This window comes from Bos mutus, chromosome 7 (assembly GCF_027580195.1).
Source record: "Bos mutus isolate GX-2022 chromosome 7, NWIPB_WYAK_1.1, whole genome shotgun sequence".
In the NCBI taxonomy this organism is placed as follows: domain Eukaryota; kingdom Metazoa; phylum Chordata; class Mammalia; order Artiodactyla; family Bovidae; genus Bos; species Bos mutus.
In genome coordinates this window covers 54,417,517-54,441,175 of record NC_091623.1, presented here as the reverse complement: position 1 = coordinate 54,441,175, position 23,659 = coordinate 54,417,517, and the positions used below count along the sequence as shown (strand labels likewise).

At 54.3% G+C, this 23,659-nt stretch overlaps 2 protein-coding genes across 2 annotated transcripts in view; one reads left to right on the top strand and one right to left on the bottom strand.

Moving 5' to 3' along the window:
• The window catches only part of OLFM2 (olfactomedin 2), a 78,251-nt gene extending 73,203 nt beyond the window's left edge, over positions 1 to 5,048 (top strand). Inside the window, exons 3-6 of the mRNA XM_070373633.1 lie at positions 874 to 1,020; positions 1,522 to 1,741; positions 2,071 to 2,177; positions 3,700 to 5,048. Of these exons, the coding sequence (XP_070229734.1) occupies positions 874 to 1,020; positions 1,522 to 1,741; positions 2,071 to 2,177; positions 3,700 to 4,377 (1,152 nt within the window). The 3' untranslated portion in view covers positions 4,378 to 5,048. The remainder of the gene's footprint in view (positions 1 to 873; positions 1,021 to 1,521; positions 1,742 to 2,070; positions 2,178 to 3,699) is intronic.
• Positions 5,049 to 9,469: 4,421 nt separating this feature from the next.
• Positions 9,470 to 21,871, bottom strand: PIN1 (peptidylprolyl cis/trans isomerase, NIMA-interacting 1). Its single transcript, XM_014483359.2, has 4 exons — positions 21,718 to 21,871; positions 19,200 to 19,412; positions 10,965 to 11,075; positions 9,470 to 10,096 (listed from the first exon to the last, which is right to left on the bottom strand). The coding sequence occupies exons 1-4, from the start codon at positions 21,773 to 21,775 to the stop codon at positions 9,987 to 9,989; spliced, it is 492 nt and encodes a 163-aa protein (XP_014338845.2). The 5' UTR covers positions 21,776 to 21,871; the 3' UTR covers positions 9,470 to 9,986.
• Between the last annotated feature and the right edge of the window lie 1,788 nt (positions 21,872 to 23,659).

Below are 23,659 nucleotides of genomic sequence, written 5' to 3'. Positions count from 1 at the left end.
GACTGCAAGAAGATCAAAACAGTCAATCGTAAAGGAAATCAGTCCTGAATATTCATTGGAAGAAATGATGCTGAAGCTGAAGCTCTAATACTTTGGCCACCTGATGCAAAGAGCCAACTCACGGGAAAAGACCTTGATGCTGGAAAAGATTGAAGGCAGGAGGAGAAGGGGGTGACAGAGGATGAGATGATTGGATGGCATGACCGACTCAATGGACATGAGTTTGAGCAAACTCTGGGAGATGTCGGAGGATAGAGGAGCCTGGGGTGCTACAGTTCGTGGGGTCGCAAAGACTCAGACACGACTTAGCAACTGAACAACAGCAAAGGCCCTGAGAAGGGAAGGAGCTTTGAGCCTATGAGAGTGAAGTTGGGCTGGTCGTTGGAATAGATGAACATGGAGAGGAGGCAGGCCAAGGGGCAGAAACAGCTCGCAGGGTCTGCAGGAGAAGGTGACTCAATCTTCCTTTTGAAAAACTCCCTCTCCAGACTTTCCCAAGGGTCCAGAGTTTAAGACTCTGCGCTCCCACTGTAGGGGGCATGCATTTGCCCCCTGGCTGGGGAACTAAGATCCCACATGCTTCTCAGAATGGACAAAAGAAAAGAAAAAAGAAAAATTCCCTCTGGCTGCTGTGTGGAAACTTGACTGCTGTGAATGAGGGTGGAGGCGAGGAGAGCAGGGAGGCAGGGAGAGGTGGGAGGTGGTGGTGGCCAGATCAGATGGATAGATTGGGCGTGCTTTGGGAGGTTGCTGGTAAGGTCGGGAGGAGAAGGTTGGTTGGGTGTTTAGCCTCTGGCCCCACCAGGTCTTGTCTGCGGCATCCCCGGGGATGGGGACAGGAGTTGGGCTCGCCCTAACCCTCCCGCTTCCTAGGTTCAGAACGTCTCCCAGTCCATGGAGGTTCTTGAGTTGCGGACGTACCGGGACCTCCAGTATGTGCGCAGCATGGAGACCCTCATGCGGAGCCTGGATGCGCGGCTCCGGGCAGCCGACGGGTCCCTCTCGGCCAAGAGCTTCCAGGTGTGTCCTTCAGGGTTCAGGTCAGAGGTCAAAGGAAGAACTGGGATTGGTGCCCATTACTTCCCGGAAGGACAGAGGGTTGACTGGGATCTGCGGTCCTAATTGGGCTGAATGTCAAGAGTCAGGTGTGCATCAAAGATAAGGGGTGGGATTGCTGGCACCAACTATGTGGACATGAGCAAACTCCAGGAGATAGTGAAGGACAGGGAAGCCTGGCATGCTGCAGTCCATGGGGTTGCAGAGAGTAGGACATGACTGAGCAACTGAACAACAGCAATTGGGGTTGGGTGGGAGGGAGGCTCAAGAGGGAGGCGATATGTGTATACATTTGACTGATTCACTTTGTTGTACAGCAGACACCAACACTACATGGTAAAGTGATTATACTCCCATAAAAATAATACCCCCCCCAAATGAGTGAAGTTGTGGGTTGAAGGTTGGAGCCAGGTCTGGGTCACTGGTTAGGGGTCGGGATCAGCACAGGTTCCCTCTTGGGGGCAGGAGCTGAAGGACAGGATGACAGAGCTGTTGCCGCTGAGCTCGGTCCTGGAGCAGTACAAGGCGGACACACGGACCATCGTGCGCCTGCGAGAGGAGGTGAGGAATCTGTCCGGCAGCCTTGCCACCATCCAGGAAGAGATGGGCGCCTACGGCTACGAGGACCTGCAGCAGCGGGTGATGGCCCTGGAGGCCCGGCTCCATGCCTGCGCCCAAAAGCTGGGTATGCCTTGATGTTTGACCTTGACCCCTGACCTCCACCTCCAACCCCAATACCCTCTGCGTGTTCAGAGCACGGTTTTGACCTCTAACTTCCAAACGTTGATCCTTGACTTTCCTACCCAAGGCCAAAAATAGACCCCCAAAACGGGAAATGGCCCTGACCCTACCCCTCCTCACCCCCAAGCTAACTCCACCTTGGGACCAGATCTCTGGATCTTCCCTCACCCCTGGTCCCAGCGCTTCAGTTTGATCACACCCCCTCAGCCTTGCCCTGTGTCCCTCGGACTCTTCCCATCCTCCACCCTCATTCCCCCTGTTGCTGCCTCCCAGGCTGTGGGAAGCTGACGGGGGTCAGTAACCCCATCACCATTCGGGCCATGGGGTCCCGCTTTGGCTCCTGGATGACGGACACGATGGCCCCCAGCGCGGACAGCCGGGTGAGTGTGCTCACGCCGGGGGTCAGAACTCGGGGGCAGGGAGACATAGCCCGTGGTGCTCCATAGGTGCCCAGTGACTCCACATCAATGATTATCTTGTCCTAGGGTCTCCAGGGCCCTTGACCTGCCCCTGACTATCTGTCTAGTGACCACCAAGTGACCAAGAACTTTCCAACTCTGTGAATCTGCAAGTCAGCTGACGTCCAGTGACTGTATAGAGACTAATGGTTTCTAGTACCACTGACCAGCTCCCAGTGAGCACTGATCTCAGAATAACCACCAGTGACCAGTGCCTTCCCAAGGACTAGGATCTATGAGCACCACTTGATGACCTTTGAACTTCCAGTGACCCCCATGGTCACAATTGCCTGTCACCTCTGGCCCACAGGAACCATCCATTAACTGCTCAGTGACTATCCTAGTGACAGATATTGGTCACTGGGCAGCCACCATCATAGATCGTTCAATTAGTTATGTCTGATTCTTTTGCAGTCCCATGGACTGTGGCCCACCAGCCTTCTCTTTCCATGAGATTTTCCAGGCAAGAATACTGGAGTAGGTTGTCATTTTGTTCTCCAGGGGATCTTCCCCACCCAAGGATCGAATCCGTGTTTCCTGCATTGGCATTCTTTACCACTAAGCCATCTGGGAAGTCCATAATAGCCACTTCTCCACTGTGATCATTGACCTCCTGAGGCATCATGGTGATTTAACCAAGGGGTTAAGAGCCTGGGTTTGAGGGGAATTCCCTGGCTGCCCAGTGGTTAGGACTTGGTGATTTCACTGCCGGGGCCCAATTTTGATCCCTGGTCAGGGAACTAAGATCCAGCAAGCCACACAGCGTGGCTGAAACCAAAAAACCACCACCACCACCACCACCAGCAAAACGAACAAAAAGAGCTTAGGTTTGGGAATCAGACTTGGATTTGTATCGCACTTCCACCAGTTCTTAGCTAGGGAATCTCGGGCAGGTTCCTTAATGTCGCTGAGCCTGAGTTCCCTTATCTTCAAAATGGTTATAATAATGTCAGCCTTACAGTCTTTAAGATATTTAACCCAATAACCAGCACTAGTAAGAGCACTCGTAATTGCTAATTACCATGGGACAGTGAGTGATGTTGACGGAGAGGATGATGGTGACATGGCAGTCACCTATCGTTACTGGGATTACCCAAAGCAGTGGGTTCAGGTGACCTCTTGCCACCCCAGGACAGTCTCATGACTGCTAACTGTCCCATATCCAGTGACCAGTCAATTCCTAGGCCCGGCGAGTCTCCAGGGACTGCAGTTTCCCCTGATTCTTGGGGATCAAGCCCTGTCCTCCGAGTGTCTGAGACCAATGGCACTGGCCCAGTGACCCCAGTCACCGGGATGTTGCCTGGTCATGAAGGGTCACCAGACGTCATGTGACTGAGTAATGACCACTAAGTGACTGTTGACCCCTATGACTATGTGATTGATGTGTGACTGTTGGGACCCCTGGTCAGCAGTGGCCCAGCAGTGACCAACAGCTCTCTCGCAGGTCTGGTACATGGATGGCTATTACAAGGGCCGGCGCGTCCTGGAGTTCCGCACTCTGGGAGACTTCATCAAGGGTCAGAACTTTATCCAGCACCTGCTGCCCCAGCCGTGGGCCGGCACCGGCCACGTGGTGTACAACGGCTCCCTGTTCTACAACAAGTACCAGAGCAACGTGGTGGTCAAGTACCACTTCCGCTCTCGCTCCGTGCTGGTGCAGCGGAGCCTCCCCGGGGCCGGCTACAACAACACCTTCCCCTACTCCTGGGGTGGCTTCTCGGACATGGACTTCATGGTGGACGAGAGCGGGCTCTGGGCCGTGTACACCACCAACCAGAATGCGGGCAATATCGTGGTCAGCCGGCTGGACCCGCACACCCTGGAGGTCGTGCGCTCGTGGGACACCGGCTACCCCAAGCGCAGTGCCGGCGAGGCCTTCATGATCTGCGGCGTGCTCTATGTGACCAACTCCCACCTGGCCGGGGCCAAGGTCTACTTCGCCTACTTCACCAACACGTCCAGCTATGAGTACACGGACGTGCCCTTCCACAACCAGTATTCCCACATCTCCATGCTGGATTACAACCCCCGGGAGCGGGCCCTCTACACCTGGAACAACGGCCACCAGGTGCTCTACAACGTCACCCTCTTCCATGTCATCAGCACCGCCGGGGACCCCTAGGGGCTGCCGTCGCCTGCGCTGCCACATGAGGGCCACGGGGGCCCTTTCCACTCCGCTGTGTCCCTTCAAGTTTATGTCTCTGTCCTGCCCTCTCTTTCCCTCCCTCTCTTCCTCCCAGTACTGTTTTTTCTCTCTCCATCTTTGCGCCCAGCTTTCATTCTGTGCCTCTGTATTTCTATTGGTGCGTTTTCTCTGTATTGTCTCTTCTTTATGATCTGATTTTGATACATCTTTTTTTTTCCTGATGCCTCTCTTTCATTTGATCTGACTCTCCAGGTCTCTTTCTCTCTCTCTGCTTATCTGTCTCTCTCTCTCTTCCCTCCTTCCCTTCCCTTTTTGCATCCCACCCAGACCCTCTTCTCCTCTCCCCACATCCCTTCCTCCCAACCCAAGGAGTTGAGTGCATGGATCTGTTTCTTTTTTTCTTTTTTTAATTTACACTTTTTCTTTCCGGGTTGCCGGAATAAACGGGATCTTTGACATTTGATGCTTTAATTGCTCTGTGTGTCTAGAAGAGGCAGAGGAGGCGAGGTGGAGGGTGAGCCTGGAGGCCCATCCCAGCTGGGTTCCCTTGTCTGAGGACACGAGCTTTGTGAATAGGGGCAGGTAAGCACAAGTCCGGGGCTTCCTAGGTGATGCTAGTGGTAAAGAACCTGCCTGCCAAGGCAGGGGACTTAAGAGATGGCAAGTTTGATCCCTGGGTCTGGAAGATCCCCTGGAGGAGGGCATGGCAACTCACTCCAATAGTCTTGCCTAGAGAATCCCATGGACAGAGGAGCCTGGCGGGTGCTACAGTGCACAGAGTCGCAAAGAGTTGGACATGACTGAAGGGACTTGGCATGCGTGCACGCACAAGCCCAGCCTGAGGGTGGGGGTGAAGGGGGGTTGGGGGTAGAGGGTGGGGTGGGAGGGATGAGGGCAGGGATCATGGTAGGGTGAGCCCTTTGGGAAGCCAGGCGAGGAGACCCAATCCAAAGCTGTTTCAGTTGACCCAAACACCAGGATCCAAACAACCGCAAATTCTATCATGACACTGAAGACTGGCCTCAAGTGAATATTGTCAGTGTTTTTTTAAGACATTTTTTGATGTGGACCATTTTTAAAGTCTTTATTGAATTTGTTACAAGTGTTGCTTCTCTGTTTTTGGGTTTTGGCCAGGAGGTATGTGAGATCTTAGCTGCCCGACCCGACCAGGGATCAAACCTGCCCTCCTGAACTGGAAGGTAAAGTCTTAATCACTGGATTGCCAGGGAAACCCCATTGCCAGTTTTTTTTTTTTTTCTTTCACTCACTGATCACACTGGTGCATCACTGGTGACCATCTGGCAACTTTTAACATTTTTTTTTTAACAGTTTGGCTGCTTTTAAGAATATAGGTATGATGGGACTTCCCTGGTGGTCCAGTGGTTAAAACTCCACTCTTTCCACTGCAGGGGCTGTGGGTTCGATCCCTGGTCATCTGGTCGGGGAACTAGGATCTCTCATGCCTCGTGGTGTGGCCAAAAGAGAATATCAAACCAGATAATCCTAAAGGAAATCAACCCTGAATATTCATTGGAAGGACTGTTGCTGAAGCAGAAGCTCCGAAGACCGACTCATTGGAAAAGAACCTGGTGCTGGGAAGGATTGAAGGCAAAAGGAGAAAGGGGCGGAGCAGGGGATGAGATGGTTAGGTGGCATCACCGACTCGATGGACATGAGTTTGAGCAAACTCCAGGAGATAGTGGAGGACAGGGCAGCCTGGCATGCTGCAGTCCACGGGCTGCAGAGTCAGACATGACTGAGTGACTGAACACCAACACCACCGAGAGAGAGTGGGACACAGCAGAATTTTCCCTTTTTCTTGTTTTGGCTTTGTAATTTCAAAGCCATTTTGTGTAACTTGCACCAGTTTTGAGTGCGCTAGTAACAAAAAGGTAGCAACAGTCTGAAAGTGCGGCGGGGGGGGGGGTCTTCCACTGGACACACCCACACCTGATGCCCTGGCTTGGGCAGGGATAGTCCTCAACGGGGACTGACGTGGAGATCGGGGCTCCTGGAGGGAAAGAAATGGGCAAAGCGAGCAAGTCTCAGAGACAGGAAGGGTGTGTTGAACAAGTCGGGAAGAAATTGAAGAAGTCAGCAGAGTCGAGGTCCTCAGAAGCCTTGTTAATGTGACTGAGGTGGGGTGGAAGGGGGTCACAGAATGGGAAGGACACAATGAAGGCTTTATTTTAGCCAGATCCTTGGTGGCCTGGGCGACAGACAGCAAGGTGAGGGGGAAGGACAGTCACCTCTGGAGCTGTGGCCAGGAACAAAGATTGTGCACCCCGTACTCCCACCTTTGCCCCAACGCATGGCCCCCACCCCACTGAAATCTCTAGCAGAAACATCATGCAAACAGCCCCACCCACCCAGGCTCCCCTTCCCTCCAACCCCACCGCCCCCTGCTGAGGCCACAGAGGTGGCCAAACCTGCTCCTGTGGGAGGAACCCTCCCTCCCTGTCTCCCCATCTCTAATTAATGGCCTCTTGATTAAATCATCTCTGCTCTGTGCTGGCATCTCCCGGAACGCGGACACTGGGGCTGTATTGCCAGTGAAACCAATGAATAATAAATGTGACTGCCTGATGCATGCATTTAAAACCAATTTTTAAAGAAATCGTCAAGAAAAGCAATTAATTTCCATTTAAATTAGCAAGTTTGACATGAAAAGAATCAATTCCTGGATAAGCACTTTGCTCTGTACCTGCTTAAAAACACACACACACACATACACACACACACACCAAAAACACTCACCTTAGAACATCTGTACCCCATCCCTCCCATCATATTGGGCATCGATGCCCACAGGTCCCTGGCATTAGAATGGTGCCTTCTCTCATACACACAACACAGGGGCAGGCCCCGCCTTCCAATTCTTTTGCATTGGTGGCTTTTGTTCCAACAACCCTGAATATTCATTGGAGGGACTGATGCTGAAGCTGAAGCTCCAGTACTTTGGCCATCTGATGTGAAGAGCCAGCTCACTGGAAAAGACCTTGATGCTGGGAAAGATGGAGAGCAAGAGGAAAAGGGGGCAACAGAGGATGAGATGGGTGGACATGAGTTTGAGCAAACTCCAGGAGACAGTGGAGGACAGAGAAGCCTGGCGTGCTGTGGTCCATGGGGTCGCCAAGAGTTGGACACAACTGAGCGACTGAACAACAAAATATGGGCAGGAGAAATAACCCCCCATCCCTTGACCCTGGCCTGGGTCACATGTCATCCGCCTGTGTCCAAGGTTGCCTGCTGATCCCAACTTCCCCTATGATGGACGTGACTGGCTTCACGGGGGAAGCTCTGCAGACCAGCCAGTGGCAGTACCCACGTCACCATGAACTGAAGTGACCACACTGCCCCTAAGGTAGTTTGAGCAGGGAGGTGCCAGACCAGTGGCGTAGACTATATTCTCATCATCCTGAGGGCTTGGGATCCAGGGCCTGGATTCTGGGCAGGAGCGGGTGGGTGGGAGTGTGGAGCAGGTGACAGAAGCCACAGCTTTTGAATTATGGATGCTGAGAGGGCTCCAGGGCATGTTTATCTAAGAGCAACTTTATGTGTTTGGGATTTGGCTGCTGCTAGACAAAGGAAGAGGGAGGTCCATGGAGGCAGGTGGGGACCGCCAGGACAGACACACACCTAAGGACAACAGGGGGCACATGTTCCATCCCTGGTCAGGAAACTAAGACCCCATAAGCCAGGTGGCAAGGCAAAAAAAAAAAAAAAATTCCCTACCAGCCCCTACCCAGGAAAATGCACCCCTACCCTCTCCCTTCCCCAACAGTATCTTAGATGCCTGGGAGCTCAGGGAGACTTTCCTTGGGCGTTTGGTGTTAAGAAAGGGGCACAGGCCCACTTCTCAGGTGGTACTTTGGAGGAGGACCCTGCAAACCTTTCTGCCCCCAAGTACTCATTTCCAATCCTTCCCAGAGGCTCCACTGGACCAGGAGCGGGGGGCGATGTCTCCCCCAGCCCTAGAGAACGACAGTGGGGCCTCTGCCTGCTTCGTGGCCCCCACAGACGGTGGTAGAAGGATCTGTCTGGAGGGGCAGCCAAGCAGCCAGAGCTGAGAGGAGGCTCATTAAACCTTCCTAATGACAAGTGTGCTAGCAGGCAGAAAGCAATTGCTCCAGAAACCGGCCAGATGGGAGTCGGCCCAGGTGACTATGAGCAACTCAGGCCTGTGGTAAGAGACTCAGCCCTGGGGGTAGGGGGTGCTCTTCCTCGGCGTCAGGCCAGGCAGGGCTTATTGGATTCCCAATCCCTGCTAGCCCATCACTCCCAAGATCCAGGCTGGTCCCCATTAAGGGTGTGTGTGGGGTGCAGAATGGACATAACCCCTTTTCCAACACACCCATGAACCCCCTGACTGACCTCTGAGCCTCCTTGCCTGGCCTGGATCCAGGGGCATCTGTGAGGAGTCATGCAGAACAGGTGGGCCACGCCCCTGGCCTCCACCTGAAGAGTCCTGCCCCCTCCCACATCTGCTGCAGGGATTCCTTCTGCTCAATGACCCTCCCCTTACCATGTTCCAGCACAGAACTCCCCCCACCTGCCACCAGAAGGCTGGGCAGGACCCCTGCTCTCAGAGACATCTGGCAGTGCCCCTGCTCCCTGTTGCCATGGTATTAGCATCTGCAGAGGTGCCTGGGTCCTGGCAGAATGCTTATGGTGACAGGGAAGTGGGCATCAGAGTGTTGGGAGTATTTTGTTCCAACTGAAGCAGGCTGTGTGTGTTCAGCGGGGGGAGGGCGGGGCGGGGCTGGCGCCAAGAGCACGAAGGGTGAATGGGGGCTTCACTCTGGTTCCGAGGATTCTCCTGCTCCACCTGACCTGCTGAACCCAGAGCTGTGTGGTCAGGGCCCTTGCATTCTGGAACATTCCTGAACACCCAAGTTTGAGGACCTTGTTGTTCCACTTCCCTGAGAGTCTGCTGCTGCTATGAAGCACCCCTGAGGGAAAGGAGTGGCTTCCCAGGGAGGGAACATGGCCTGGACACCTGACGCCAGAGGTGGCGGGAGATGATCGCTGCCCCGGGGATGGGAAATGAAATGCCAGACAGCAGAGCAGTGGTTCCAGGTTTAATCAAGGGTGGGGAAGGCGCTGCATGGCTGCTTAGAGAGGCCCCATAGCAGCCAGCAGCCTGGGCCCCACACGGAGCGTCTGCTTTTTACAACTGAACAGAGGAACACGGCCTAACCAGCAACAACTCAAGGCCCACCTGCCCCCATCCTGGACCTGGGGCGGCACAGGGGCAGCTCAGCTAACTAGGCCTTTTCTTTGGGACAGGTTACTCCCAACCCTGGCCCTGGGAGCCCAGGGAGCCTCTCCACCCTGTGCCCTTCTGAAGTCGATTCCTAAAGGGGAGGGGGGTCTAGCAGGGATAGCCCCAATGGGAGCGGACAGGGAGCACCCGGTGGTGAAGGGCCCCCTCCCAGCCATTCTGGGATCAATAAATACTGTGTGACAGGAGAAGGGAGGGGTCCCCACTGGTTGGCCGGCAGCAGGGAGCGGAGTCTGCGGGCCCAGCCACCCCGTCCCACCCGTCTGCCCCCGGGGGGCCAGGCCTGGGCCATCCACACCCCTCACTCCGTGCGAAGGATGATGTGGATGCCCGAATCCGTGAACACGGGCCCGCTCATCTCCCCTGTCCGCAGAGCGAAGGAGGCGTCTTCAAATGGCTTCTGCATCTGACCTGGGGGAGGAAGCAGGAGAGATGGTGGGTGGGGTCCAGACCTGCAGGCAGTCCTGGGCAGACGGGGCTCCCACTGCGCCCCCAGGGCCCTCATTCGGACTCATCCGTCATGCACTTTACGGCCCTGTCATGGTGCCTGAGCTGGGCGCAGCTGGGGGTAGCAAGGCTATTAGGGAGGCCCCGGGAAGCCTGAGGACAGCATGACGAATGAGGGCAGAGTGGCTGTCTCCACTGTGCACCGAGAGAGGAGTTTTAATGATGAACTGGTCTCCCTGGGCCCAGTTCCTGGGCCCTGCCACACTGTCTCGCCTGCCTCCTTGGGTTGCCCACAGCCCCTTGCTGGCTCCCCAACACCCCTCAGCCTATTCTGGGCCCTTCCTTGATGCTCTAGAGACCCCAGGATGGAGGGGGGAGGAGGCGGCAGCCTGGTTCCCTCTGCTCCTCCCTTCCCACAGCCCCAGGTTGAGAGGCCTGAACTTGGCGGGGTTGCTGATCTTGACCCCCTCCTCCCCTCACTCTTGGTTTCTCCACCCAGGAGGGTGGGCAGAGGATTCTGGGGGACGTGCTCTGGGATTCTTAGGGGCCCCAGCTTTGCACCTCAACAGAAGGAGAGGGAAATGGCAGCAAGCACCCACCTTTGTGGGCCTGTGATGGGGACAACTGAGCAGAGAGACACACAGATGGACGCCCCACCCCAAGAGAGATGCCACCACTGGGGAGAAGACTCTGCAGCCTGAGGAAGGGACTCTGCTGCCACCTGGTGGACCCTAGAGGACAGTGCGACACGGGCCATCCCTCTAGGTGGGGTGCAGGCACCAGTGGGTCAGAGGGTCTTGCTGGGGTTCAGGGGTGCCCATTCTTTGCGCACCTCTGCTGAAGGCACCCAGGTCTCCCCTGGCCTTGGCGGAGCTGCAGTCGCTGAACTGTGAGGCCAGAGATTCAAAGTCCTCCTCTCCAGACTTAATCTTCTGGATGTAGCCTGCAAGAGGGACACGAAGGGAGGCCTCCCAGTCAGGGCAGGGCGGGCGGAGGGTTCCGGGCAGGGCAGCACTTCACTCAGAAAGGAGCCTGCAACCCCTGCCAATTGAGTGTGCATGAGCATGCATGCACAACCACAGCCGGAGCCATACACACCCATGACAGGCACGCACCCCATGACCCTGTGGTCACCTCAAGAGCAGCTGGTCTCCTACCCCAGTCCTACACTGCTTTCTCTGTAACTGCCCCCTCCCCACACACACACAGGAACTCATAACGAACAAGGCATGGCCTCTTCCTACCCCCACACACTGAGAGAAAGTCTACCTCCAGGTTCTGCTGGGGAGGGCAGCAGAAGACAGGACAGACGTTACAAAGGAGACTGGGGGACTTCACTGTGGTCCCGTGGTTAAGGCTCAGGGCTTCCAACAGAAGGGGCACAGGTTTGACCCCTGGTTGGGAATTAAGATCCCACAGCAGTGCAGCCAAGAAAATAAAAATCAAAAGGGACACTGGGACGCCCCAGGGCAGTGGTAGGAAAATTTTCTAGAGGCTTCTAGGACAAAGGCAGGAGGCCACAGCACTAGCCCAGCTCTGCTACAGGGGACGGCTGAGCCCTCAGAGCAAGGGCTCGGCTGTCCCGTCTGACCAAAGTGTGAGGAAGGCCAGGGCCACTTCCTGGGGTGTCATGAAGAACCCTGGAGGCGGCCTGGCTGGGACTCAGCAAGGGACAGGTGGCAGACTGCACCCCGGGGGCAGCTGACACAGCTCTTCTCCCAGCTGCCCTGACGGGGTGAGCTGGCAGCACGCCAGATTCACCCTCTGTGCAGCCCAAACTACATACCGATTCTCCCTGGGGGGACAGGGAGACCGGGCTGATGGGAGGGAAGGAAGAGGACTGAGGGAAAGGGCTCCCAGCAGAGGGCAACACCACGGTGACACTTCCATCCATGGCTCCCGTCTGACCTAAACGAGGCTGTGACACACCTGGCACCTTTCTGAGGGCCACATGGACGCTGCTGATTAATCCACTTGGTGCTCAGAGACCCACATACCCAGCCAGACCATCTGCCTGTCGCTGAGCTGGTGGGAACTTCACCTTGGCCCACGGATCTCCAGCTCCGGTCTAACCTGTCACTGTCATCCGTCCGTCCGTCCAGGACGCTATGACAGCACACCTGTCACCCCACTCCTCCATCTCACTACAGGTCACGGCAGTAACTCGTGTCCTGGCATCTGATCTGCTTGGCTGCTTCCACAGCTGTTCCCGTGACCCCTGCCTGGCCTGTGTCCCTGTGCCTCTGAGCCTCGACCATCGGTCATTTGCCAGCCGGTCACAGGGACATGAGACACAGTGCCAGGCACTGAGAGACACCTTGACAAATGGCAGCCGCTGTCAGCATTCTGTCCTCCCTTCTGTGGGGCCCGGCCACTCGGACTGCCCTGTTTCTTTCTGACCTGCGTACCTGTCTGCACCGTGTGGTCTGCACTGGCTGTCACCGCGCTGTGCTGCCTGGTCAGACAGGCTCTCTGATGGGACACGGCCCAGCCCCCTGTGGCCTGCATGCTGCGGTGGCTTTTTTTGGGGAGGAGTGGGGTGGGGAGGCTGCACCCTGCAGCTTGTGGGATCTTAGTTCCTTGACTAGGGATCAAAGCCAGGCCCTCAGCAGTGAAAGCCCAGAATCCTATGCACTGAACCGCCAGGGAAGTTCCTGCAGTGCCTCTTTCCGTGAAAACCCGGGTGGGCTCCCAATACCCGCCGTGGCTGCCAGGTGGACCCCCTGTGCCTGACACATCCACAGCTGACTCCGATCTGAACTGGATGGCACAAGGATTCCCCTCCTCCATCTCTTCCTCTCCCTGGATTCTGGTTATGTCCTCAGTCTCACCTGAGCAACACTGAGATATGCTCCCCCCCACCTCTCCTGTCTGGACTCCAGTAAACCCAGCCAGGGAATCCTGAGTGCAGCGCCCCCCAGTGTACCTGCCCGCCTCCAAGTACTTTGTGGGAGCACTGCTGCATGGGCCCAGCAGTTGGGGAGTCGGCCCCAGTCCTGAGCCTTGTTCAAGCACCCCTTGCAGCATCCTCCAGCCACTGGGGCTGGGGGCACAGCTGCAGGGATCCCTGAAACTAGGCAGCCTGGCAAGGACACACGGTGTGTGTGACGCAAGCAACAGCAGCCTAAGAACTGAATAAAAGCCAAGCTTTTCTCCCCATCATTCGTAGCACTCACATCTTCCTGTGATCAGCAGCTCTCAGAATATATTCTGCTACAGGACTTCCCTGGTGGTGCAGTGGTTAAGAACCTGCCTTGCAAAGCAGGGGGACATATGTTCAATCCTTAGTTGGGAATGAAGATCCCACATGCCTCCGAGCAACTAAGCCCACAAGCTGCAATTAAGAGAGTCTTCATGCCGCAGTGACAGATCCCGTATGACCCAACGAAGAGTCCACGTGCCTTAACTATGACCTGATGCAGCCAAATACATAAATACATTTTTGTTTAAAAAAAAAAAAAAAGAAAATATTCTGCTTGGATGGGACCGATTTTTTTTCTTACGTTTTGGCCACGCCCCACGGCATGTGGGATCTTAGTTCCATGACCAGGGATCAAACCTGTGTCCCCTGCATTGGAAGCATGGGGTCTTAACCACTGAACCACAGGGGAAGCCCCTGAAATGATTTTTTAAAAAGAAACAAGACTTCCTTTCTGAGCTCTCCTTTCTAAAGCTGACCTCTGGGAGTCTGGCCACCAGTCAAGATGAAAAGCTAGGGACTTCCCTGGTGGTCCTGTGGCTAAGATTCCACGCTCCCAGTGCAGGGGGCCTGGGTTCAAACCCTGGTCAGGGAACTAGATCCCACATGCTCCTGCTAAAGATCCCACATGCCTGCCTGCTGTAACTACTGAGACCCAGTGCGACTGAATAAATAAAAATACATATTAAAAAAACAGGCCCCCCAAAAGCTCCTTCTCCATCACATGCACTGAGGTAAGGCCGGGTGAGCACATAGAAGGTGGAAATCTGCAAGCCAAGGAGAGAAGCCTCAGAAGAAACCAAACCAATCAACACTCTGATCTTAGACTTCCAGCCTCTAGAACTGTGAAAAATAAATGTCTGTGGCTAAGCCACCCAGCCTGTGGTATTCTGTTGTAGCAGGCAGTCACACCATAATGATTCCAGCGACAGTGAGTGAACAAGTGGAGTGGTCTCTGACTCTAATGAGGTTTAGAGACAAACTAGGGAAAGGGTCTGGACAGGGAAAAAGGTGATGGAATTAAGTCTGCCTTCCTCAAGACCCAAATTTCAGGGATTACCCTGGTGGTCCAGTGACTAGGATTCTGTGCTACCAATGCAGGGAGCCAGATTCGATCCCTGGTTGCAGAAGCAGATCCCACATTCTGCAACTAAGAGTATGCGTGCTGTAACTAAGGATCCCGCATGCTGCAACTAAGACCAGGAACAGCCAAGTAAATATTAAAAAAAAAAATCCCAATTCCAGGAGGGGATGTCTAGAGACCAGAGACCCCAGCCTGAAGCCAGGAGCCTGGAAGGGAGCCACCCACCGTGAGTGGGGACACTGGGTGGAAGGCGCTCACTAACCCTCCAGACCCTGGGCACGGGGTACCGGGATGGGACTCACACTGGGGCCTCTCTGCGACCTTGGGCACGTAGGGATGGAGGAATGGGCAGTAGGCAGGGAGGGCTTCTCTGTGGCCTGGCTTCCTTACACAAGGACACAGGCAATGACAGGCAGCCGGTCCCCAGATCCCTGACAAGCCTTTGGCTGCAGCCCAAGAGCTGCAGAGGAGCGGGCCCTGAGAAAGAAGCCTCAGCAGAAAATGTGGACACACTGCTTTTCAAGGAAACTGGGGAGCACAGGTTCTAAATGGGTACAGAGGGACCCAGGCTACCAGCGGCAGACTGTGCCACTGAAAGGCTGATCTCGTCATCACCTGGAACAAGCCCATGATGAGAAGAGGCGACGGGGCAGAAGACATCCTTCTTCATGAAAGAGGCAACCAGGCCCCGATGCCCAAAGCTTGCTGACCTGGCACATGGGTGTCTGGTGACCAAGTGTACCGAAGTCTGCGCCATCTTACTGCACCCTCATAATGACCCCTGAGGGGGCCCATCTCAGGACACTAAGACCATATGCCAATGTCAGTGGAGGGTCTGCATGCGGAGCCCACCAGGCCTCCCATGCCCTGGCCCAGCGCTCCACCCATGGACCATTAGCAAGCAGGAGAGGCTGCAGTAGGCAAAGGCCTTGTCCTGACCCTGGTCCCCACCACACACACCTACACGACTGGGGTTAAGGCTCTACCATGCAGACAACATGACACTGAGCCCACTGCTCTGCTAAGCGTTCAGTGGTTGGCTGGCCCCTGGATCTTCAGGCCACCCTGTGTCCATTCTACAGATGAGGCCAACTGAAGCTCCGAGAATGAAGATACTTGCTTGAAGCTACACAGCTGGCTTCCCTGGTGGCTCAGTTGGTAAAGAATCTGCCTGCAATGCAGGAGACCCTGGTTCGATTCCTGGGTCGGGAAGATCTGCTGGAGAAAGGATAGGCTGCCCATTTCAGTATTCTTGGGCTTCACTGATTGCTCAGCTGGTAAAGAATCTGCCTGCAATGTGGGAAACCTGGGTTTAATCCCTGGGTTGGGAAGATCCCCTGGAGAATGGAATGGCTACCCACTCCAGTATTCTGGCCTGGAGAATTCCATGGACTGCAGTCCATGGGGTCAAAGAGTTGGGCACAACTGAGCAACTTTCACACAGCTGGCACCGAGATCCACCTACGGGCCAGTCCAGGGTGGGTCACGTTACCTCTGACCTTACCCGCTCCCTGCCCCTCTAATCTATCACCCAGTCCTCCTGATTCTGCCCACTCAAGCGCTCTAGAATCTACTCCCCCTGCCTCCCACCCACTCCAAGTTCAAGTCACACTGTTTCTAGCTGCAGTTCCTCCCACAGCCTCTACCAGGCCCCCTGGCACAGGGAGGCATGTTCGACCCCTGCTAACACTTCCGAGTCCGAGTGTACACTGATCTAAGGTGAGGCCCCAGGGCCCAGCTGCTTACTGGGCGCACCCACAGATACCCCTTCCCCAGACCCAAGCTGACCTCAGGACCCCAGGCTCCCACTGCAGTTGTCAGCCCCACTAGACACATCCTTGTCCCTCAGAGATGGGACAGGCGGCACCACTCCCAGGCAGGCCCTAGAGCCCAACAGCTTTTCTTCCAAGCAATGCTCAGATGTCCCCATGTCTACCTGCCCTCTCTGGCTGGGACTGTCCCCCAGGCTTCTGTCTCTGGCCTGCTCCTCTGCTCAACCCAGATCCTCTCATGGTTGCCTTGCCAAGGTTTCTTCCCCCAGCCCTCAGACTTGGTGAGACTCTCCCCAGATTGTGCCTCTTCCCGAGTCCCCTCAGCCAGTGACGACATCTCCTGCCACTCACTCTCCAAGTGCCCATCACCTTCTGTGCACTCTCACGTGGTCCAGAAGCCTCAGAACTAGGACCATTTGAGCTAAAAGCACCCAAGAGGTCACCTCTTGGTTTCTTCTGCGCATCCCACCACGTCCTCTTCCCGAGTGGCAGCCAGACCCCACTCATCACTTACTGCTCACTGCTGGCCCATCCAGCCTGGGCCTGGGCCTTCCGGCTTTCCTGGCCCGTCACCCTCCAGCCACACAGCTCTTTCTGAAAAGCCATGACTTTAGGGCCCTTCTCCCAGCGTCAAGTGGCCATGTGTTTCCTGCAGCCTCTGGAAAAGGACCCAAACTTTTGGCCTCAGCCTGGGCCCTCCTCCACCTGGCTGGGACCTGCCCTGATGGGTTTCATTTCTCTTCAGTCCCCTGCAGTCTTCCCCTGAGTCCTGCCCAGAGCCCAGCCCCAGGCCTTCATTTCTGCTGCTTCCTCTGCCAGGATCCCTTCTTGCTTCCTCTGGGTTCAGGAGACCCGGATGTGGGCGCTACTGTGGGCCAGGCTTTGTGTCCGGTGTGCAGTGGGCAAAGAGACAGACCCAGCCCCTGCCCTAGGAAGCTCGGGAGGCGAGTTTTTTTTTTTTTCTGCTGTGCTGGATTGAAGCATGCAGGCTTCTCTAGTTGTGGTACACAGATTAAGTTGCCCCAAGGCATACAGGACCTAAGTTGCCTGACCAGGGTTGGAACCCGTCTCTCCTGCACTAGACGGCGAATTCTTAACCACCGGACCATCAAGTAAGTTCAAGGAAGTAAGCTCTTTAAATCTGCCTTCAAGATTCTGTGCAAAAACTTGGCTCCACTCTACAAGGCTGAGAGGTGGGTGGCTAACAGGCGCCACTTATCATGCTGGGAACTTTATGGGGTGAACAGGTGTGGGTGTAGGTGTGTGTCAGTAATATCCCACAGGCCAGTTATGTGGCCCAAAACAACAGCCAATATGGACTAACCGTGCCAGGCCTGTGCTAATAACCACCATCTTAATGGCCAAGAGCAATTACACAACATTTACTAGATGACAAGGGCTGTTATTCGTGCTTTACTGCACTAGAGCTTCCCTGGTGGCTAGAAGATAAAGAATCTGCCTGCAGTGCACGAGACCTAGGTTCGATCCCTGGGTCAGGAAGATCCCCTGGAGAAGGAAATGGCAACCCACTCCAGTGTTACTGCCTGGAGAAATCCATGGACAGAAGAGCCTGGTGGGCTACAGACCATGGGGTCACAAAGAGTCGGAAACGACTGAGCAACTAACAATTTTTTTTCTTCACCCTATGTGGTGGGTCCTATTATCTTAACATTAACTTTGTAAGTTAAAAGACTGAGGCTGAGATGTTAAGTAGCTTGCTCAAGGTCACACAGCCAGGACCTGGCAGAACTGGATGGGCACTCAGGCTGTTTGGGCAGGGGTGAGACACTGGTTCTGTGGGGTTGGAAAGCCTGGGAGGTGTCTGGGATCTCTGGTGAGAGAGGCTGAGTGGATGATGAAACCACACTTGTGATCCAGACCAGCACTGGCTGACAGAACTTCCTGCAAGGATGGAAATATTCTCCAGTTGTGCTGTCCACAGCCTATAACCAAGTGGGACTCCTGAACAGTGTAGCTGGTGTGACTGAGGAACCAATCTTTAATATGACTTAAATTGAACTAATTTACATGAAAATAACCACATGTAGATAGAAGCGGCCACACTAGATAGCTCTAGACCAGGATGCTGAGGACTACAGCCCTGGGGTCAAATCCTGCTGTTTCTGTAAATAAAGTTTTATTGACACATGGCCACGCCTATTTGTTTACACATCACCTGCGGAAGAATCCCAGGGATGGGGAAGCCTGATGGGCTGCTGTCTGTGGGGTTGCACAGAGTCGGACAGGACTGAAGTGACTTAGCAGCAGCAGCAGCGGCTGCTATGGAGTTGCCAAGCAGAGCTGACAGAGACTGTATGGCCCACACAACCTAAACTATTTACCATCTGGCCTTTTAAGAAAAAGTCTGCCTACCAACTGCTGCTCTAGACTGTGGAGGAAACACAGAACTGAGCGACAAACAGCCTGCTCAGAGCCGAATTAATTCACTGACTCTGTCGGCTAGTTCTAACACTGCTGCCTTTCCAACCTCCTTCTTGATCCATCCAAATACGTGTCCCAGGACCCTGCTTGATGACACTACTCTCCAGGATAGCTCCCACTGAACGACGACCCACAAAGTGACAACTGTGTGCCACCCGTTACACCATTTCATCTCACTGAGCTTTCACAATGGCCCACGAAGGCAAGGAGATGACGATGTCCATTTGACAGAGGTGAAAACTGAGTCTCAAGGAAGTGACATGAATCTCTCAAGGTCAAGGAGCTCCTAGGGGCATAGTGACCATGTGAACCCAGGTCTGCCAGCCCCAAGGCTGCGTCCTCTCCACCAACCCTGGCCCACTCTCAAAGACGAGCTAGGGAGGAAAATGAAAGGCAGCCATGGAAGCCAGGCTCACGCCACCAACAGGCACTTACAGGTTGGCCAAGGCCACAGCTGACAGCTAAGCTGGCTGGGGTGGAGGATCTCATGTGATTTCTGTAAAGCTTGCGCTGCCCTTGGGGAGAGGGACTGCCCCCTTCCCCCAAGCCTGGTCTCCAACCCCTGCTCACCATTGATCAGCTCCAGGGCCTCTTCCTTGGTTCGGGTGATCTTCTCCTGCCGCCAGGATGAGGGCCGCCGTGACTGGCTGTGCTTGACCAGCAGGTGTGAGCAGCGGACCCTGGTGGGCTCCCCCTGTCCGTTTTTGCCGCTGCCACTGCTGTTGCCACTTGGCCGCTCCCACTGGCTGGCATTAGTGATGTGATTGAAGTAGTACACCCGGCCTAGAAGGGCGGGGGGCACAGAATTTAGCTGGGACCTGCTCAGAGGATACCACCATCAAGCCATGATACGGAACTGGCCAACAAGACGCCTTCACTCAGCCAGCCCACTGCTGTCCACCAGTGTCATCGGGACTTACGGAGCTAACCCTCTAGGGGGGGAAGACAGGCAATAAACAAGCAAGCAAGACCATATAACAACTTTGGTCATAATAACTTCAAGGGGGGAAATAACCCAAGGTGAGGAAGAGAGGTTGGAAGCATGCACTCAGAAGCCAGACTCCCTGTTCAAATCTGCCACTCACTCCCTGTATGATCTCCCTTCTCCGGGCCTCAGTTTTCTCACTTGTAAAATGGAAATAACAACAGTACTTGCCTGAATGGTTTTTGGAAGGACTGTATGGGTTCACATCTGTAACGAGTTTAGGATAGCACTTGACATATATTAACACATTATCGATTGGGGAATTTTGCAGAAACTAACGCCTGTGGCTGGTGATTTGTTATGTAAGTGAATGTTGAGTAACATTTGGGTAACCAAAGACATACTAATGCATCTCTGGTCAAAACGTGGGCTTCCCAGGTGGTGCAGAGGTAAAGAATCTGCCTGCCAATGCAGGAAGCAAAACAATCTTGGGTTCGATCCCTGGGTAGGAAGATACTGTGGAAGAGAAAATGGCAACTCACTCCAGTATTCTTGCCTGGGAAATTCCATGGACAGAGGAGCCTGGTGAGCTACAGTCCATGGGGTCACAAAGAGTAGGACACGACTTGAGCATGCACATGTTACTGTGAGGCGTCTGGTCAATAAGAGTGCAACAGCTACTAGTACCTCCAAAACAAAGCAATGGGTGTTTATTCCGCTGCATAAACTGTACCCATGTGTGTCAGACACAAAAGCTTTGTCCTTTTCCCCTACCCAGTTACAGAACTGGGGTCCAGCATTATTGGGGTCAGATGTTATCCAGAGACTAAAGAGCATGGAGTGAGGGCTGCCAACAAGAAGCTTGAAGTAGGACCCAGCAGAGATAGGGTGTCATTCCTGGAGCAGAGTCTGCTGGGCTTACACGGAGGACTTGTGCCGAACACCGTGAAGGGCTGGATGGCACCCTCAGGGAACACTGTTAGGACTGAACTGGGTAGAAATGGTTGGAGTGGGAGCCCCAAATCGGGCAGAGCATAGGCTTTACACTGTAGGTCGCATCCACAGGTCAAGGCTGCAGGGTGGGGTGGGGGTTGGTGAGAGCTGAGCCACTGACTGCCTCAAAAACCTTGGCAATGGGTTCCATCTCCCTGAACCTCAGTTTTCTCATCTGAAAAGTGGGGGTAAGAGAATAGGGACATCAAACCTCCAGGGGGTTAATGTGGAGAGTGGATGGTGCTGTATGCAAAGTGCTCCTGATGTTCAAAAACTCAAATTATTACTGCGACTATGACTGCTAGGCTCTATGGAGAAAGAAGTGTGAAATACTGGAACCTGCATCTTAGTAGTTTGCAGCAAGAAGGGTAGGGGGCTCTGGAGTCAGAATGACTGGGTCCGAACCCAGCCCCCACCCCCTGAAATCAATGACCTTGGGCGGGTTCCTGGCGTTTTCTGGCCTTGAGTTTCCTGATCTGCAAAACGGGGGTAACAATTACCTCTCTCCCAAAATTATGGCCATTTAGAGAAAGCACACACCCAAAATGCTTGTAACTACGCTTGGTCCTGAGATAAACGTTCCCTATTCTTGACATTATTATTGGGGGAAAGCCTTAAGTCGGGTTCCGGAGCACAAGGGCAGTTCTCAGGCAAATACCACCGGCCGGATATCGCAAACTAAGAATATGGTGTGGATGGCAGCGAGCGTTATTAGCAGAAGGAGGTTGTGGATCCGAGGCCGAACAACACCCTAGGGCCCCGCCCTGAGCATGATGTTGGGGTGTCCTCCCCAAGGGGTCCCCCCTGGGACCAGCGGGTTGCACAGACCTTCCCTCAGGACTTCTGGTGCATTAGGCCGAACGAAAGTGTCAATCAGATCGGCAGGGCCAGGGCCATCGCCTGAGGGAGTGCCGCGGGATCACCATCCCCCCGCCACGCTGGGAGCACCCTGGGACTCCCCGGCCACGCCCCTTGCCTCAGTTTCCTCGGGATTCCCCTCTCCTCAGGCTCGCAGCCCTCACAGGGTGGGCCAGGGCCGTTACCCGGGGACGACGCGGAGGAGCCAGGACCCCACGGGAACCGAGCGGCGGTGCCGCGCTCGAGGGGCAAGCTCGAGCCCTGCTTCTGCGGGCCCTCGCGGCCCCGTCCCAGCCCCGACCCCCGCGGCACCTGAGCTGCGGCTCATACGCTTCTCCCAGCCGGGCGGCAGCTTCTCCTCGTCCGCCATCTTCCCTCCTGCCGCAGAGGCCGCTCCGCCTCCGCCGCACCGCCTCTGCCGCCCGCGTCCGCCCACCGCTGCTGCCGATTGGCTGAGCCCGCCCCGCAAGGGGTCCTGGCGACAGCACTCATTGGGCACCCTAACTGTCCGGACTGACTCTCTGGCTTCCTATTGAGCAGAAGCGGGGGTGGGCGGAGCCTCCCATTTTTTAATCTGGGCCCCGCCCCTGGTCGGCCTCACCCAGGTCCCGCCCCCTTCCTTTCCTCGGCCGCTAATTGGTGGGAAAGGGACGCGAACACGCCTTATCAACGCCCTCTGCTGAGCTTCCAAAAGTTCCGACCCCTCCTTTGCGTCCTACGCCGCAGAGCCCATCCGATTGGCTACTACTGCAGCAATTCCCGCCTTCCTAAACCATAGCCCGCGGGCTGTAGCCTCCCATGCGGAAGTGTCTGGCTTGTGTGGAGGTAACCGCAGCGAAGGAAGTTCTTGAAAAAGGCGGTGCTGCCTTTGCTGTTGCCATAGCAACACAGTTACCTTGGTGATGAACGGCTAAGAATCCAGAAGCCTATATTTGGCTCCTCCGTTCTCCCTCGTCACACCTGTTTCCCCCAGATGTCCAAAGCTAGCCCACCTCCTTTTAATTTTTTGTGCAAGACTCTTTCCCTATTTTACTGACCCAAATACCTTCCATTTCCTTTGAAATCTACTTTACTTCACTAATTCCCTCCCAGTTTGGCTTCTGCCTCTGTCCTGGGTGACTCGTGGGTGTTGGCATTGCCATTCAGATGAAGACACGGTGGCTTTGTGGGTGGAAATTTGTGGGTGGAAGCGCGGGTGGGAGGATAATGAGCTCAGTTTGAATCAACTTACTTTTTAAATTTATTTTTTATTGAAATATCAGTTGAATAAGTCAATTTAAAACGAAGGCTGTGGCACTAAAGGGACATTGAAGAGGTGGTTGGAGACCTAGGGCTGTAGATTTACGTGGGGATCGGGACACCAAAACGGAAGAGTTCAACTAAAGTTCATCTATAGAAGGAGGAGAGTGAAAAAGCTAGTTTAAAATGCAACATTAAAAACACTAGGATCATGGCATCTGGCCCCATCACTTTATGGCAAATAGATAAGGGGAAAGTGGAAACAGTGACAGATTTTATTTTCTAGGGCTCCAAAATCACTGTGGATGGTGACTGTAGTGATGAAATTAAAAGACACTTGCTCCTTGAAAGGAAAGCTATGACAAACCTAGACAGGGTATTAAAAAGCAGAGACATCACTAAGCCGACAAAGGTCTGTATAGTCAAAGCTACAGTTTCTCCAGTAGTCATGTATGGATGTTGAAAGTTGGACAATAAGGAAGGCTGAGCGCCAAAGAACTGATGCTTTTGAATTGTGGTTCTGGGGAAGACTCGAGAGTGCCTTGGACTGCAAGGAGATCCAACCAGTCCATCCTAAAGGAAATCAGTCCTGAATATTCATTGGAAGGACGGATGCTGAAGCTGAAGTTCCACCTGATGCCATCACTTTGACCACCTGATGTGAAGAGCCAACTCATTGGGAAAGACCCTGATGGTGGGAAAGATTGAGGGCAGAAGAAGAAGGTGACAGAGGATGAGATGGTGGGATGGCATCACCGACTCCATGGACATGAGTTTGAGCAAACTGCAGGAGATGGTGAAGGACAGGGAAGCCTGGTGTGCTGCAGTCCATGGGATCGCAAAGAGTCGGACATGACTTAACAACTGAACAACATAGCATACAACCTTATGTAACTGTTAAAAAGAATGAGGCGCAGTGACATGAAACACAGGGAAACATGTCTAGGACAAATTACAGAAGCAGGATGCAGCTGAAAGTTAAAAGCACCCAGGAACCAGATTGCTTTGAGTTCAA